The 14,805-nt window shown below is 42.9% G+C and overlaps 3 protein-coding genes across 4 annotated transcripts; 1 reads left to right on the top strand and 2 right to left on the bottom strand.

Annotated features, from left to right (window-relative positions):
* Positions 1-291: 291 nt before the first annotated feature.
* Positions 292-1,832, bottom strand: LOC113712075 (uncharacterized). Its single transcript, XM_027235364.2, has one exon. It carries the CDS (start codon positions 1,521-1,523, stop codon positions 567-569), a length of 957 nt encoding a protein of 318 aa, XP_027091165.1. The 5' UTR covers positions 1,524-1,832; the 3' UTR covers positions 292-566.
* A 1,046-nt stretch (positions 1,833-2,878) lies between these two features.
* On the bottom strand, positions 2,879-8,148 carry LOC113712769 (protein ACCUMULATION AND REPLICATION OF CHLOROPLASTS 6, chloroplastic). Of its 2 annotated transcripts, XM_027236326.2 has the most exons (6): positions 7,238-8,137; positions 6,704-6,928; positions 5,843-6,103; positions 4,731-5,697; positions 4,117-4,250; positions 2,879-3,432 (listed from the first exon to the last, which is right to left on the bottom strand). In XM_027236326.2, exons 1-6 carry the CDS (start codon positions 7,805-7,807, stop codon positions 3,142-3,144), a joined length of 2,448 nt encoding a protein of 815 aa, XP_027092127.1. In that variant the 5' UTR covers positions 7,808-8,137; the 3' UTR covers positions 2,879-3,141. The 2 variants fall into 2 exon arrangements, with proteins under 2 accessions (XP_027092127.1, XP_071924300.1); XM_072068199.1 differs by lacking the exon at positions 2,879-3,432 and having other exon boundaries at positions 4,169-4,250; positions 4,735-5,697; positions 7,238-8,148.
* A 1,962-nt stretch (positions 8,149-10,110) lies between these two features.
* Positions 10,111-13,941, top strand: LOC113712030 (uncharacterized). Its single transcript, XM_027235306.2, has one exon. The coding sequence runs from the start codon at positions 10,488-10,490 to the stop codon at positions 13,887-13,889; it is 3,402 nt and encodes a 1,133-aa protein (XP_027091107.1). The 5' UTR covers positions 10,111-10,487; the 3' UTR covers positions 13,890-13,941.
* The last annotated feature ends 864 nt before the right edge of the window (positions 13,942-14,805 follow it).

Genomic DNA, 14,805 nt, shown 5'->3' with positions numbered 1-14,805 from the left:
CCATTCTGGTTCTGGATCGCGATGACGAGTTCTCACCTCTGTTGTTGGCTTCTGGAGGCCGAGAGCTCCACTTCGGCTTCGCTAACTAATCCAACACCTCCACCTGAAAAGCACGAAAGATCAGACAGTGATCACAGGAATGGTTTGTCAAGTTTCATGCTCGCTAATTTCCGGAATTGGTTTGGTTAAACCCAAACTTCGTTTATGGATCCATCAACTTAGTCCTCATAATAATGTTTCAGAAGCAGTTATCAGGGTTGCAGCAGAATTGGTGACTTGGGCAAAAGAGAGTTCCCCAGAAAATTGGAAGATAACCTCAAAAGTGCAAATTTACATACCCATTTTAAATGAACAAATAACATCCCCACCTTTTTTCACACGTGATGTTTGACAACATAACTAGCAAATGAACCAAAAAAAAAAAGAAAGAACGGTTTCATCTTACAAACGAACAAATGGATTTATTCCACATGCTGTTCACGAGAAGACAAGAAAGCAGAAAGTGAACGAAATCCTGGCTGCCGCCCATTGGCCTGACAGTGCCATTTAATCCAATGGGATGGATATCAGAGCTTTCCTTCAATCCTGGCCTGAGTGAGCCCAACACATGCATCAACAAAGTCCTCGTCTATAAAATCTGTTGAGAAGATTTGCAAACGATCGACGTAACCCTTGGAAAGGCACTCAATAATAAACAGTCTAGCATACCCATGAATTCGATTGGTGACCGGTTTCACACATAAAATTGGATTATCAGCTTGAGGCGTTGCTGTATTCTCAACCCTGTAAAAAAATTTCCTGGAATTCACAGGTGGCTGCTGGCTCAAATGCTTCATGTTGCTGTCAAACTTTGTAGATGGCAAATCAGTGTCAATCCAATTGTCCTTCAAATAGCCAGCGCTCCACAGTGGACTTCCATGCTGAGGCTGTGGAGATTTCCTCGGCTTCCACACGCAAATTACTCTCTTAGGCAATAATTCCGCAATAGTCTTTCCAAAAACTGAATCATCCTGGGGAATAAGATATTCCCCGAGCTGATCCTCCAAGTACTTGTCAAACTCAGGAGGATCATCGTGTCCGAATTCTGTCCGAATTTCAAGGACTATGACCTCAGATTGGGTTTCTGAGAGGAACTTCTTAACATCGTTGATGACAACATCGACGCTGTAGGTCAGTAGGATCCCATGGCATACCCGTCGATCCTCCTGAACTCGGATATCGACGACTCGGGCACCTCTGACGAGCTGACGGTAGATTGAAAGAGATTGGCATTGAGCAAATGGGCGGGTGATGCAAGGAATTCCAATCTTATTAGTAGCAGAGTCATGAGTTCCAGGCCACACAATCTTTTCTATGACAAGTTTCCCAGGGTCAAGGCCTAACATCCAGTTTTTCCTATCTGCAGGACGGTAATCTGAACCAGGAAAGTCACTTCCACTGCTTTGCTTTAGATCAGCCAAAGCTTTCATCTCGGTTGAGACATTCTTCCTGCGTTCCGCCTGTTTAGAGACCTGGGCACCCATGATTAAGAGAAGAGGGAGAACAATGCTGTAATCGTCCTTCCCCTTCTTCTTCTTCTTCTTCTCTGCTTTAGATTCCTTGCCCCTCTATCCTTTTCTCTTTGTTTGTCAACGTAGCCGGCAGGAAAATGATTGGATTAGTCAGTCTTTGTACGTGCATGTCAGCTGTATTTTACAAAAATTATGTAACGGGGTCAAGAATTTAACCATAATTATGATTCAAGGATAAGGTTCAATGGGTTATGACTAAACTATCATAATGATGGATAGAAAGATGAAGCTTTTCAATACCCTTAAGTTCAATTTTTTAATAACTTGTCTCATCAATGTACCCATAACAACACACCATTTAGAGACATTTGGCGATGATTTGGTATGGTGGAGCCAGCCACTTGAATTATTGGTGGATAGTCATAATCTCTCGTGCCAATGCATTTGTATTTAATCCTGTTTGTTTGGTCCACTGGTAGTTGTACAGCTGCCCCCGTGCCATTTGGTTTTGGTTGGTTTTGATTAATGTTGTCACATTCGCAAAATGTATGTATCTTCCTTCTTCTTGTCGACCTTCAGCTGAACGTACCAATAGACAAACAGAAGAGATCATCATTTACGTCTAACCAGCAGCCACTTGGCAATCCAGAGATGCAAGAAACAGAAATATGCTGCAGCCACTGATTATGCACTGCGTAGTTAACAAAGTACTATCTGATTACGAGCCACCAGTCGTAACCTTTCAACGGTGATTTCACAGCCTTGGTTTGGTGATAAACTAAGAATTGTGCAAGCCAACAATCATATATTCTACAACGGTAGAATATACTCAGCGTTGAACTTCAATACACATGATCGAGTTCATAATGAGAGCGATATACTGATTGAACATTTTAGTCCACAACCAAAGATGTACAAACGTGAACGATGTACGGGAGGTCAAATAAGAAGCAGGGAGAGGCAATATTGGTCACCAAGGTGGCAACACGGTTTCGTTGCGTGTCACCACAGGAGGAAGCCCTCAAGTGGTTCGGCCCATAAAGATTCAAGAAATTCATAAGACGACTATAGCACATGCGTTGAGACAAATACAGTATGAAACAACTGCTAAATTGCTGATCAACATCTTGAAATTTTTCACAATTCTACATCTGGAGCAATTTTTTTTGCATATCTCAAGCAATGGAAGCAAACATTGTCTGCTATGCAGTCTGGCAAAGTGCTACAGTCCAACGGCATTTTGTTCACACTGCTCGATTTTGGCAATCTTAGATTCCATTCCGAAACCAGAATTACTTCTCCCTGTTTACTTCATCCTACCGTGAAACAGTGATCACTTCAGAATAAACTTCGGTAGGTTTAACCAATTAAGATAAAGTCCACATCATTCAGGGAGATTCTTTCTACTACAGCTCAGCCAAAAGCCAACATGTCAGCAGTTTCCAAATACAAAGAGTTATAAGCAACATTCGTTCTATGCTTATTACCGAATATTTGTGTTGAGCCAGCAAAAGAATCAACAATAGTGGAAAAACTTTAATACTCAGTCCACCAAAAACAGAGAACTAATTCAACTCCATGAGTTCAGCAACATTTACATTAAAGAATTCATCACTATACAGATTCCAAATCATGCTTTTAGGACAGCTCCTTCTGTGATTTTCCAGCCTGATTTTGTACATGACATTTCATACCTAGTTGTGTAAATAGAATTATAAGAATCATTGTGTTCTGGATGGGCCACATCAGTGAGCTGAGCTGACTCCTCAAGAGTGGCTTCCACAATTGCACGCTGACCATCAACAGAAACTGTTACACTGTCAATGTTAAGGTTCAATAGCATGTGTTGCCAAAACCAACCGTGTTGCGCAATCTCTGCTCCACGGTCTGTCCAAATTTTCAGCATTTGCCCATCCAGAACCTGGAGGCAAGTTAACATTCTTATTTTTAGTCTCAGGAGAATAAAAATAGTGCAGTTGAAACCAGGATCTTCATCCTACAACAAGCCCAGCTATAAAAGCCAACCCATAATGAATAAGCAATCGAAGAAATTCTCCAGCTCAATGTTTGTATTTGGACTCTACCTTGAACTTTTACTAAGGCTATTGACAACAGACCAAACAATCGAGTTAATCACCTGTTGCACCTACTCGTTTACTGCAATGACTCTCCAGAAAGAGAGCTTAGAAAAATCTAGCAGATAAACTAGTAATACACGATACTTTGATCAGAATAGATATATATATATATATAGATATATATGTTGTTGTGGGTGTGTCATGTGTGTGGGTGTGGGTGTGGGGATGCATGTGTATGTGTGAGACAGAGAGAGAGAACCAGGCATGTGTGGCTGTGTCACAATTTATGCCAAGTTTCTAAATGATATTGAGTGCCACAAATATCCAGGCATTCTGATTGGCTTCATTTCAGACAATGCACGATTAATATATTTCATTGCTACCAGATCCATGTACTTATAGAAATAAAGGTCAGATTAGAACCCCCACGGGGGAGTGAAATAAAAACGAAACCAAAAGCTAGGAAACAGTAGGAGGAAGCCAAGACTTTGACAATCAAATCACAAATTTACTCAGTTGATTCTTACCTCTGACAATTTTTCAAGACAATGATCAGGTCCAAGAGCTTCGGACTTGATATTTTGCCACTTGCGAACTAGATTTTCAGCCAACCTGGCATCCATCCTAGGTATTTTTACGTCCTTTTCATCTACTGATGCCCCTGCAATTTAGGCAACAATCAAGAGAACGAAGAAATGAAAGCAAGAGAGAAGGACGGACTCACATTAGAAACTGATGCATACGCTCTCATTTATTAACTGTAAAACAACTTCAAAATACATCCTGGATATTTACAAATCCAACCGCAAAGAATTCAATATAGAAGGGAAGTAATGGCACCACCCAAAGAAGCGTATAGTCTTTGCAAAGAAGCGTATAGTCTTTGCATGGATTTGATATACTTTCTCAGTGAAATTGTCCAGCGGTACAGCAAAACAGCTAATGTGGTATATTTCTGTGGCTGTAACCAGCCTTATTACAGGAGTGTTGTCCCACGAATAATGTTTTGGTGTGTCAATTTCTAATCGCAAACCTTCATGCTTTTTTAATTTGCTCATTAAATTTCATGTACATATATGAAAGAAGATGCCAAGATACAGCAATCAATAATTTCTTGACTGACATAATCTGTAGGTCATACCCACATTGATGACGTCAGATTCAATAGCTGAACCAGCATCTTTGCGCAGAGTTGACATGCCATGTCTACTTGGAATGAACTTCAACCCAAACAGAGCAAGCAAACCAACAGCTACTCCAGCACACATAATCTTCACGATTGTCTCTTTTATTTCCTCAGTTATCTGCTCCTGTTCATGTAGTTCATCATATTCTTGTCTATCGGGTAATACTCCAGTATTGGAGGAATCATCCCAATTGTTAGGTCTTGTAGGCTCCTCACTTTCTCCGGCAACTTCAGAATTTTTTATCTCGAATTCCTCATCAGTTTTCACACTCCTGTCACTTGGACCAAGAGGGAACACCTTCTGCAGTGCTTGAATTGCACTAAACTTTACACTATCAAGCACAGCAGTAGCTTCAGCCCCCAGTTTTGCTATGGCTGCTGCAGCAGCCAATGGTGAACGACCACGTCCCTCCAACCTCTCTAAATACCTCAAGACCGTTGAATCATCATAATAGTCTCCTAGCTTGAATTTTATATGCTGGGTCTCCCTAAACCTGGGAAATACCACCTCCATCAGCCATGTTTCCAACAGTTTACAAAGCCCAGGAAGAACATCATTTTCCTGGTCATCTTTGGAGTGTTCAAGGACAAAGTTAACTATGGATGGATCTCTATAAGGAGAGCTCTCAGAATCCAATCCTAACCACATGCGACATTCATCAATTTCTCCTACAAGAAGTGCACAGAGACCCCTTTCCAATGCAAAGTCTATTTCGTGGGTCTCCCTAACAGTATAGACGGTCATGGAATTTGCAAGAGCAGTAACCTTGGTCTGTTGAAGTTGCTGAAAAAGGTTGTTAGCATCCTGGATCAAATGAGGTTTCTTACCCACAAAAGCCAGAGCAACAAGTGCAAGTGCCACTCCATAGACTTCAAAATTTTCTGGTGCAATATTATTTGGTGTGGCAACAAATAGATCAACCTTACAAAAAATCAAGAAAAAAAATTATTTACAAAGTAAAAGTTAAGTATTACTCCCCAAAAAAAAAAAAAACAAAGTAAAATATCACAGCCAGAAAAACTTAGAGCTACATTTTCCTTGTAAACAAGAAAATGCAATTGATCACCTGTTCTGCTGCTGTCATACGCAGGAACGCCTCATTCATAAAACCTTCACGAGTAAACCCCCCAGAAATGGCAGCAGCACCTCCTCCTCCAACAGCCCATAAAATATTGCGCACACCTTGTAGACCCTCCGCCCTTTTTGTGCAAAAGTCCTCACCAAGGGGTAAAGCCAGGAGTTCAAGAACATATCGCGGGCTTATTTCTTCCAACGTCTCATCAATCTGTGCTTGCAAATCTTGTGCAAGACTACTTGCTCCTTCTTCCTGGAAGTGTACATTTACAAAAACTTGAATAGACAAGATGAAAAATAATTGAGAATAAGGGATAATTAATACTAATAACTGCTCTGGTTTCCAAATAAGAAGATTCACATCCAATCTGAAAGTAAGGAAAGTTAAAAACTGAGAAGTAGCAACCTGCTAGAAATCAGCTTAAGTCTTCCTAGTATTGAGAGCTAAAATAGTATGAGGGAAAAGCCTAGTGGCAGTTTCACACAATATTGACAATGTCTGGCAGGCGCCATTTCTCTATCTAGCTAAGCACATTTCTTACAGAACCAAAGAAACAAAAATCTAACTAATTGCACAAAGTAAAATGACCCAACAGTGGCAAATAAAGAGCAAAGAACTCTGAATTCCTGCCATACGCATTTACAAACATGAATGGGCACAAATGTGAGCTATTCAAACAGACTGTTCACAACTAGTTTAAATCCAAACATATGTAATCAGCAATAGGTTAAGTGCGTGCCAGCCCATGAAAATATAAAAAAGTATTTGAAGAATGGTTCTTGCAGCGTGCATTATGCAACTCATAAGGCAAATGCATGCTTAGGCTTCACGATCACACTTTTAAAAGCTTACCTGCAACAACTTCAATGCCCTCTCAAGGAGTTCACAACCTGTAATAACATCTGGAGGTGACAGAGCCATAGCATCCCTTGAAAAGTCGACATAAGCAAGTGCCATTGCCAATAAGACATCTTGCTTGAATGACTTCGGCAACCTTTCTTTCAACAAGTTCTCCCCAATTTTAAGTACTACTTCAGTCTCCCCTGCTTCTTGCAACACACTCAATGCTCCCGGAACCTTGCATATCAAATCATTATAATATAAGCTGTAATACAAGAAAATTGGTTTGACAACCCTTATTATTCCAATCCATTTGGACTAAACCGATCAAACAAATAATTAACTTGCCCACCAGGTTATCTACATTCCCAAGTTTAGACAACATTTCTAGCACAAGAGCGCAGCCTAAAAACTCAAGAGAAAGAAGGAGCAATTGGATTACTAGTAATTTGATTAATAACCAGGACAATATGCAAAAAGTAAGATCAATTATGCTGCTTTCGCTAAGACAAATAATAATATAATTTGGATTTTCGGAAAGTTCACCTTATCCCAAGGTACTTGAGTGATAATGGTACCAAATTCATCATCCGCAAGCCCCTGATTATACTCTCTTCGAGAGCTAGCATTTGCTAGGGTTTCACAAGCAGCTTGAAGGATCATCCGTCGGCTGACTAAAGCATCTTGGCTGTAACCATACTGCGGCGGTCTGGAAACCTTAACTTCGTAAGCTCTTCTGATTCCATCGCCGAGGAAATGAGCCTCAGCGCCGAGAATTCTGTAAAAATCAATGGGCATTTCTACTGAGCGCTCGGTCGGGGCCAGTGTAGGAGTAGTAAATGGAGGAGCGAGAGTGGCGGTGGCGGAATTGTCGTCGGAATGGTCGGCAGTGACGTTGGTGGAAGGGAGAAATTGGAAGTCGGCGAAAAGTCGTTCGGCCCATTTACTGGTGGCGGAGGAGAAGCTGTTTGGGATGCTGCTGCTGCTAGCGCTGCCGCTGACAGCGTTGAGTTTTGGGAGCTTTCTGGTGATCAGTAGCGGCGGCAGTGGTGGTGGTGGTGGCGATAACAGCGACGGAGTACAGATGCCAATGTTGAGGTGCCTCAAAACTTCCATTTGTTTCGGAGGTTTTAGAGAATTTACAAAATATATCTTCGCTCAGCTAATTGCCAGTAGTGTTTTTGGGTGCTAGCTTCTTATATAAAGGGTAAAAGCCTTAAACCCTCGTGCGGACTGCTGGCGTTTTGGTCATATTTTATACTGCCTTCGCTCAAAAAAAAATGCTTCTAATATCAATGTAAAGGTATTTAAAAAAAAAAAACAGTTTTAACGAGACGGAAAGAGTATAAAGTGAATATAAGATTGCAACTCTTCGTTGACCCAATAGAACATCTAACTGGAGCTTTAATGGCTTTGCCCATGTAGACTCCGGGTCCGGGGGACAGGAGGGTGGGTTTGACAGAATTTCACTTTTACGGCTTTACATAATGGGGATAAAATGGGCCGAATTTCGCCATGCGAACGAGACACGTCATTTGCCTGGAAAGCGTTGTAAAGTGACCAATGAGCGCGATCTCTTTTCTTCACCCAAACACGTCAGGTGAATTTTAGAGTTTCATTGTATCGGGCCTCCTGTCTATGCAAAATCCGGGCTGGCTCTTCTCTTCAAACATGTAATATTTCTCCTGGACCACTTTATCCAAGGACTTGACATCCTAATCAAACACTCAATCTAACGTGTGAGAGAGTATCATCAAATTCTCCACTGAGCCAGAACAAAAAGTCATCTCACAGGCTCCAACAACAAGATTGCCCTATAATTACTAAGAAATTTTTTTTTTATGCAAAGTCGTGTGAAAATTGATAGCTGCGTACGTTCTGTCGAAATGGTTTTCCGCAAAGCATTTACAGCCAAAGCAGTAGTAGCGATCTTTAAAGTCCTCTCTGCCTTGAAAGTGCCTAATTTTAATCATAAGAGTCCCCCAAATGCCCGTCTTACTTGAGATAAGAAGGCTCCACATTTTCCTCATAATGGTTTGCAAAGATCGATGAATACAAAGGAAAAAAAAAAAAATCAGAATGCCCAGATATGTACAGACCATAGATGACCAAGTCGAAGGACTAATAATATATTCCTTTCTCTACTTGGTTCAATAATTTGGGGAAATTGCAAGGCACACAGGTTCATATGAAACCACCAGCCTTTGGGTTGGTGGCCACCACCCAGCCATTAAGGCTTGGTGGGGTGAATCCTTACCTCCCACCAAATGCCACATTTAAAGTGGCTTGACTTCAAAAAATCCAGACAAATGCGTAGTGCACCCGTCTAGTCCGGTGATGGTTTAGTCTCCTTCGAGTTACTTCTGGACTTTCTTAGGTCCGCTCCCTCCCCTTCGTGTAGGATAGATTAGATTATATAACAATTATCATCTCCGAAAAAAAAAAAAAAAAAAAGCAATTGAGGTCCATATGCGTCTTAATGCAAGAATGGGATAAGTGATAATACTATCCAGACAAAAAAAAATGCAGCATCGCTTTCGCTTTCGCAGGCATAAACTCTCGGATGGGCCAGGACAAGCATATTTAACGATGACTCAAATACTTGACTCAATGCCAAGCTTTGTTTGACACCGCAAAACTGAAATCAAGGCAAGGTAGTTTCGAAATTGAAAGAACCCTCTACACATTTGCAGATGTTTGAGCTCTGCGTGTGGAAACGCTCAACACACACAATAGCTGCCCTTAAAAAAAATTGGGGCAGCAGTGGTCCAAAAGGAAAGATACTAGTCAGTAATAGGGGGGCGGTGGTCCTAAGAAAGGGTCTGTACATCTTAAAACAGTGACCTACTTGGACTTCCTAAAGATCATTAATTATTGACTTTGAAAGGTGATTGCTACTGCCCATAGTGTATTTATTTTAGGGAGCTTTTCTTCCCCAGTCCAGTCCCCAGACGCGTTCACAGTCAATTTACTAATGTGTCACCTTTGGCTGAGCTGCTGGGATGTTGAGATTTTATGGAAGAAAGTCCAGTTAGTGCATGTTCTTCTTTTGGGCTCCTAATTTGTATGGACATTCTCGCATGGTAATGTATCATTTTTATTTTTTTTACACGTTAGTTTATGTCAGTAAAAACCAAATAAAGTTCTTAAAGAATTACCAAAAATTTTCGACAGCCAACAATGTCTTAATAAAGGCCAATCAGGCTAAAGGAGGGAACAGTTTGCATGTGCCATCCCAACTCTTGTGACATGAAACCACAGAGGGAAGAGTTGAGCCAATGATGAAATCCGCATTAGCCCAGTTGAAAAGGCACCCAAAATGGCCTGAAAAGGGGGAAAAAAAAGGCCATTCCCAGACTCTCCCCTCTACTTTTCGAGGACAGGGAAACAAAACAGAACAGACCCCCTTCCCCGTTCCTCGCAACAGAGAAAAGACAGCGACCCCTTTTGCCCAAACAGTAGTAGTCTCCCCATATACATAAGTTCTAACTTCTAACAAAACCCACCAAATCCCCTTTTTGGCAAATCAGGCATTTAACCGCAACATATGGCGTTAGCTCTGCCAATCTCAATCGTACTATTCCCCCAGCCCAGACCACCTCTGCTGCAATACGCTCCTCCCCTTGAGCGCTTCCTCCAAAACTTCACCCATTAAAAAACATGTCCATTCCAACGTCCCAAAACCCCCCCATTTAACCCTTAACCGTTCTCTTCTACTCCCCCGCCCCAACTCAGAAAACAAACAACCCCACCACCGGCGCCACGGCCATTTCTTGATTCTTTCTGCTCCCAACCCATGTCAACAACGGCTACGTTTCTTCACTTGACCGCGGTGGTGGTGCTAATGTGCGCCGCCACCTTATCCTTCACGTGCGCCGATAATGCAACCGAGATTCAAGCGTTGTTCATTTTCAAGCAGAATCTGGATGATCCGCTCGGAGCAATGGACGGTTGGGATTCATCCACGCCTTCAGCGCCCTGTGACTGGCCCGGCATTGCCTGTTTTGAAGGCCATGTTCGTGAGCTCCGCCTGCCCCGGTTCCAGCTCAGCGGCCGGCTGACAGACCAGCTTCGTAACTTGCGCCAGCTGCGCAGGTTAAGCCTCCATTCCAACAACCTCAACGGTTCCATCCCACCGGCCCTCTCCCAGTGCGCCTTCCTACGCGCCGTCTACCTCCAGTACAACTCTCTCTCCGGCGCCCTCCCTCCCGCCTTGTCCAAATTAACCAACCTTCAAGTCCTCAATGTCGCCCACAATTTCATCTCCGGACAGGTCTCCGGCGACGTCCCGCCTGGCCTCCGGGTCCTCGACCTCTCCTCAAACTCCTTCTCCGGCAACATCCCGGCAAACTTCTCGGCCTTCACTCAACTCCAACTCATAAACTTGTCATACAACCAATTCTCCGGCGAGATTCCTGCGACGTTGGGCGACCTGTCCAACCTCCAATACCTCTGGCTAGACTCAAACCGCCTTTACGGCACAATCCCATCTGCTATCTCCAACTGCTCTAGCCTCATCCACCTCAGCGCCGGAGATAATAACCTACAGGGACTCGTTCCGGCGACGATTGGTATATTGCCGAGCTTACAAGTAATTTCTCTACAGCATAATCAGCTTTCTGGGGTGGTCCCAACTTCCATAATTTGCAGCATTTCAAATGTCAGTGCTCATTTAGTTAGGATCATTGACCTGAGTTTTAATGGGTTCACGGGGATTCAGGGCCTAGCTGATAATGCAATATGTTCAAGTATTATGGAAGTTTTAGACCTTCACGGGAATCAGATAAAAGATGTGTTTCCAGGGTGGTTAATTAATGTTTCAACCTTGAAGATTTTGGATATTTCCGGGAATTCAATTTCAGGGGTTATACCAAATACAATTGGAAATTTGACAAGTCTCGAGGAGCTTAGGCTGGCGAATAATTCCTTGACTGGTGGGATTCCGGATGGTATTCGACAATGTGGGTCATTAAGAGTGTTGGACTTGGGAGGCAACCGGTTGTCGGGCTTGATTCCGGATTTTCTGGGGGAAATGAGGAGCCTGGAGTTGCTATCCCTGGGAGAAAATTATTTTAGCGGGTCAATTCCCGGGAGTTTAGGTGGTCTTACCCGGCTTGAGTCTCTGGATTTGAGTAATAATAATCTTAATGGGACTTTGCCCCAAGAGCTGATAGCGCTTAGCAATTTGAGTAGTTTGAACTTGAGTAGAAATGATTTTTCGGGTGGATTTCCAGGGAATATTGGGGATATGAAGGGGTTGATGGTGTTAAATGTTAGTGGCTGTAGATTTTTGGGGCCCATTCCTGAGAGTGTAGGAAATTTGTTGAGGCTGAGAATTTTGGATTTGAGTCAGCAAAATTTTTCAGGGGAACTGCCTCTTGGGATTTTTGGGTTGCCAAGTTTGCAAGTTGTTGCTGTAGAAGAGAACTTGTTATCAGGAGATGTTCCTGAAGGTTTTAGTAGCTTAACAAGCTTGCAGTATCTGAACCTCTCGTCTAATGCATTCTCTGGTGAGATTCCCGATACATATGGGTTCCTCACATCCTTGACTGTATTATCTCTTGCTGAAAATCATGTTAGCGGTTCAATTCCTGCTGAGTTGAGCAATTGTTCAAATCTTGAAGTCTTAGAGCTGCGTGGGAATCGCTTAACAGGTCGAATTCTAAATGATTTCTCGCAGTTATCTCACTTGGAGAAGCTTGATCTGGGTCAGAATAGTCTAAATGGTGCAATTCCACCGAGCATTTCCAACTGTTTCTCATTGAGGATGCTACTACTAGATTCTAATCACGTTTTTGGAAGAATACCACAGTCACTGTCAAATTTATCCAATTTAACAGCGTTGGATCTCTCTTCCAATGATTTAAGTGGAGACATACCCGAAAGCCTTTCTTCCATTTCTGGTTTGAAGCATTTGAATCTTTCCCATAACAATCTTCAGGGTGAAATCCCTGCATCTCTGGCTTCACGTTTTAATGATTCTTCTATTTTTGCAATGAATGACAATTTATGTGGAATGCCACTGACTGAGTGTAGGAAACCAAAAAGGCGGAGAGTGAAAAGGTTGATTCTGATGATATTCGTGGCTGCCGCAGCAGGTTTGATTTTGTTTTGCTGCTGTGGCGCGTACCTATACGGTCTTATATGGTGGCGTAAGAAGCTGAGAGCTAAAGCAGCTGGAGAGAAGAAAAGAAGTCCGAGTCCGAGAGACGTGGGGGGTCGCGGAAGTGGAGAGAATGGAGGGCCGAAGTTAGTATTGTTCAACAACAAGATCACATATGCAGAGACTTTAGAAGCAACAAGGCAGTTTGATGAGGAGAATGTGTTGAGCAGAGGAAAATATGGCCTCCTATACAAGGCTACTTATGCAGATGGAATGGTGCTTGCCATCCGTCGCCTTCCTGATACATCCATTGACGTAAACACATTCCGCAAAGAAGCTGAATCGCTTGGTAAGGTGAAACATCGCAATCTGACAGTTCTTCGAGGGTACTATGCAGGACCTCCTTCGGACATTCGCCTTCTCGTGTACGATTACATGCCCAATGGCAACCTGGCCACCCTCCTCCAGGAGGCTTTGCACCAGGATGGTCATGTCCTCAATTGGCCAATGCGCCACCTGATTGCACTCGGCATTGCTCGCGGGCTGGCATTCTTGCACTCAGCCTCGGTGGTGCATGGAGATATAAAGCCACAAAATATCTTGTTTGACGCTGACTTTGAGGCCCATCTCTCTGATTTTGGCTTAGATAAACTAACGATAGCAACACCAGCCGAAGCATCGACGTCTTCAACCCCCGTTGGAACTCTTGGCTACGTCGCGCCGGAAGTCACGTTGACTGGCCTGCCGACAAAGGAAGCTGATGTATATAGTTACGGAATAGTCTTGCTAGAGATACTGACAGGAAAAAAGCCAGTGATGTTCAATCACGATGAGGACATCGTCAAGTGGGTCAAGCGGCAACTACAAACTGGTCAAATTTCAGAACTGCTCGAACCGGGATTGCTTGAGCTGGATCCAGAATCTGCAGAGTGGGAAGAGTTCTTGTTGGGAGTAAAAGTGGGTTTGCTATGCACAATGCCAGACCCTCTCGAAAGACCATCTATGACTGACGTTGTTTTCATGCTAGAAGGCTGCCGGGTTGGCCCTGACATGCCTTCCTCGGCTGATCCCACGACCATTCCTTCCCCCATCTGAGTTTGTTTGTAGGGAGAAAAAAATAATTAATTGAAATTCATCACTTAACGAATTGCCATTGCCAAGCAGAAATCATTCTTTTTGATATTTGTTTATTTATTTCTAGTAGTATTCTTTCACTAATTTCTTCCTCCGGATTTGAATGCTTTGAGGCCCTTGACCTTGCTTGATAGCGCGGTAATAGCGAATAATTTTCCGGGAACTGGGAGGGGACCCCATATCAGATTCCCGCCAAAAGCGTGAGTCGTTCAATTCAATGGGGAATGCCACGTGGTCTATTATGTAGTCCCTAGTTTCCAGAGGGGTCAGGGAAAGTAGCCGTTAGGCATATGGAGCCAGAAGAGAGCCAGAAACGGACTTTAATTATTGGGAAAGGGCGAGTCAGTGACGCAGGATCCGTGAATGTCCTCGTACATGAGTATAAATTTGTTTGTCCGCTTCTGTTCTAGTATATAAAAAGATAAATTACTGCCCCTACTGTTACTGTAAGAGGATAGTGGTAGACTAGTCAGCCATTCACATGAACTTCGGGTCGGCCCTCCCCTTTTAGATATTCGCTTCGCGCAGTTATATAAATATGTGGGTTGACACTTGACAGGGTGCATGGACCCCCGCCCTTGCCATGCCATTTGCCTTGTGATATTTTATTGCTTCACGAAATCTTTGAAGGTGGTCCGTCTTGGAGAAACCCCGTCCCTTTGGGTCTCCTATTTAGGATTAATCTTTGGGATAATTTCTCCCAAAGATGACAATTTCATTGATCTTTGCTGACAGAATTTGGGGCCCAGTTGCTTACGTCATACGGTGCAAAATTTTATTATACCCTATACATTATTATGTGTCATTAGAAGACTAAAATCTGATAAATGAGTCGTTAGGGCACATCCATTGATACGGTGCTACGTGAAACTATGAT

The sequence above is a fragment of the Coffea arabica genome, chromosome 10e (genome assembly GCF_036785885.1).
Source record: "Coffea arabica cultivar ET-39 chromosome 10e, Coffea Arabica ET-39 HiFi, whole genome shotgun sequence".
Classification (NCBI taxonomy): domain Eukaryota; kingdom Viridiplantae; phylum Streptophyta; class Magnoliopsida; order Gentianales; family Rubiaceae; genus Coffea; species Coffea arabica.
Note: the sequence above shows the minus strand (reverse complement) of the source record. Positions and strands in the feature narration are given on the sequence as shown.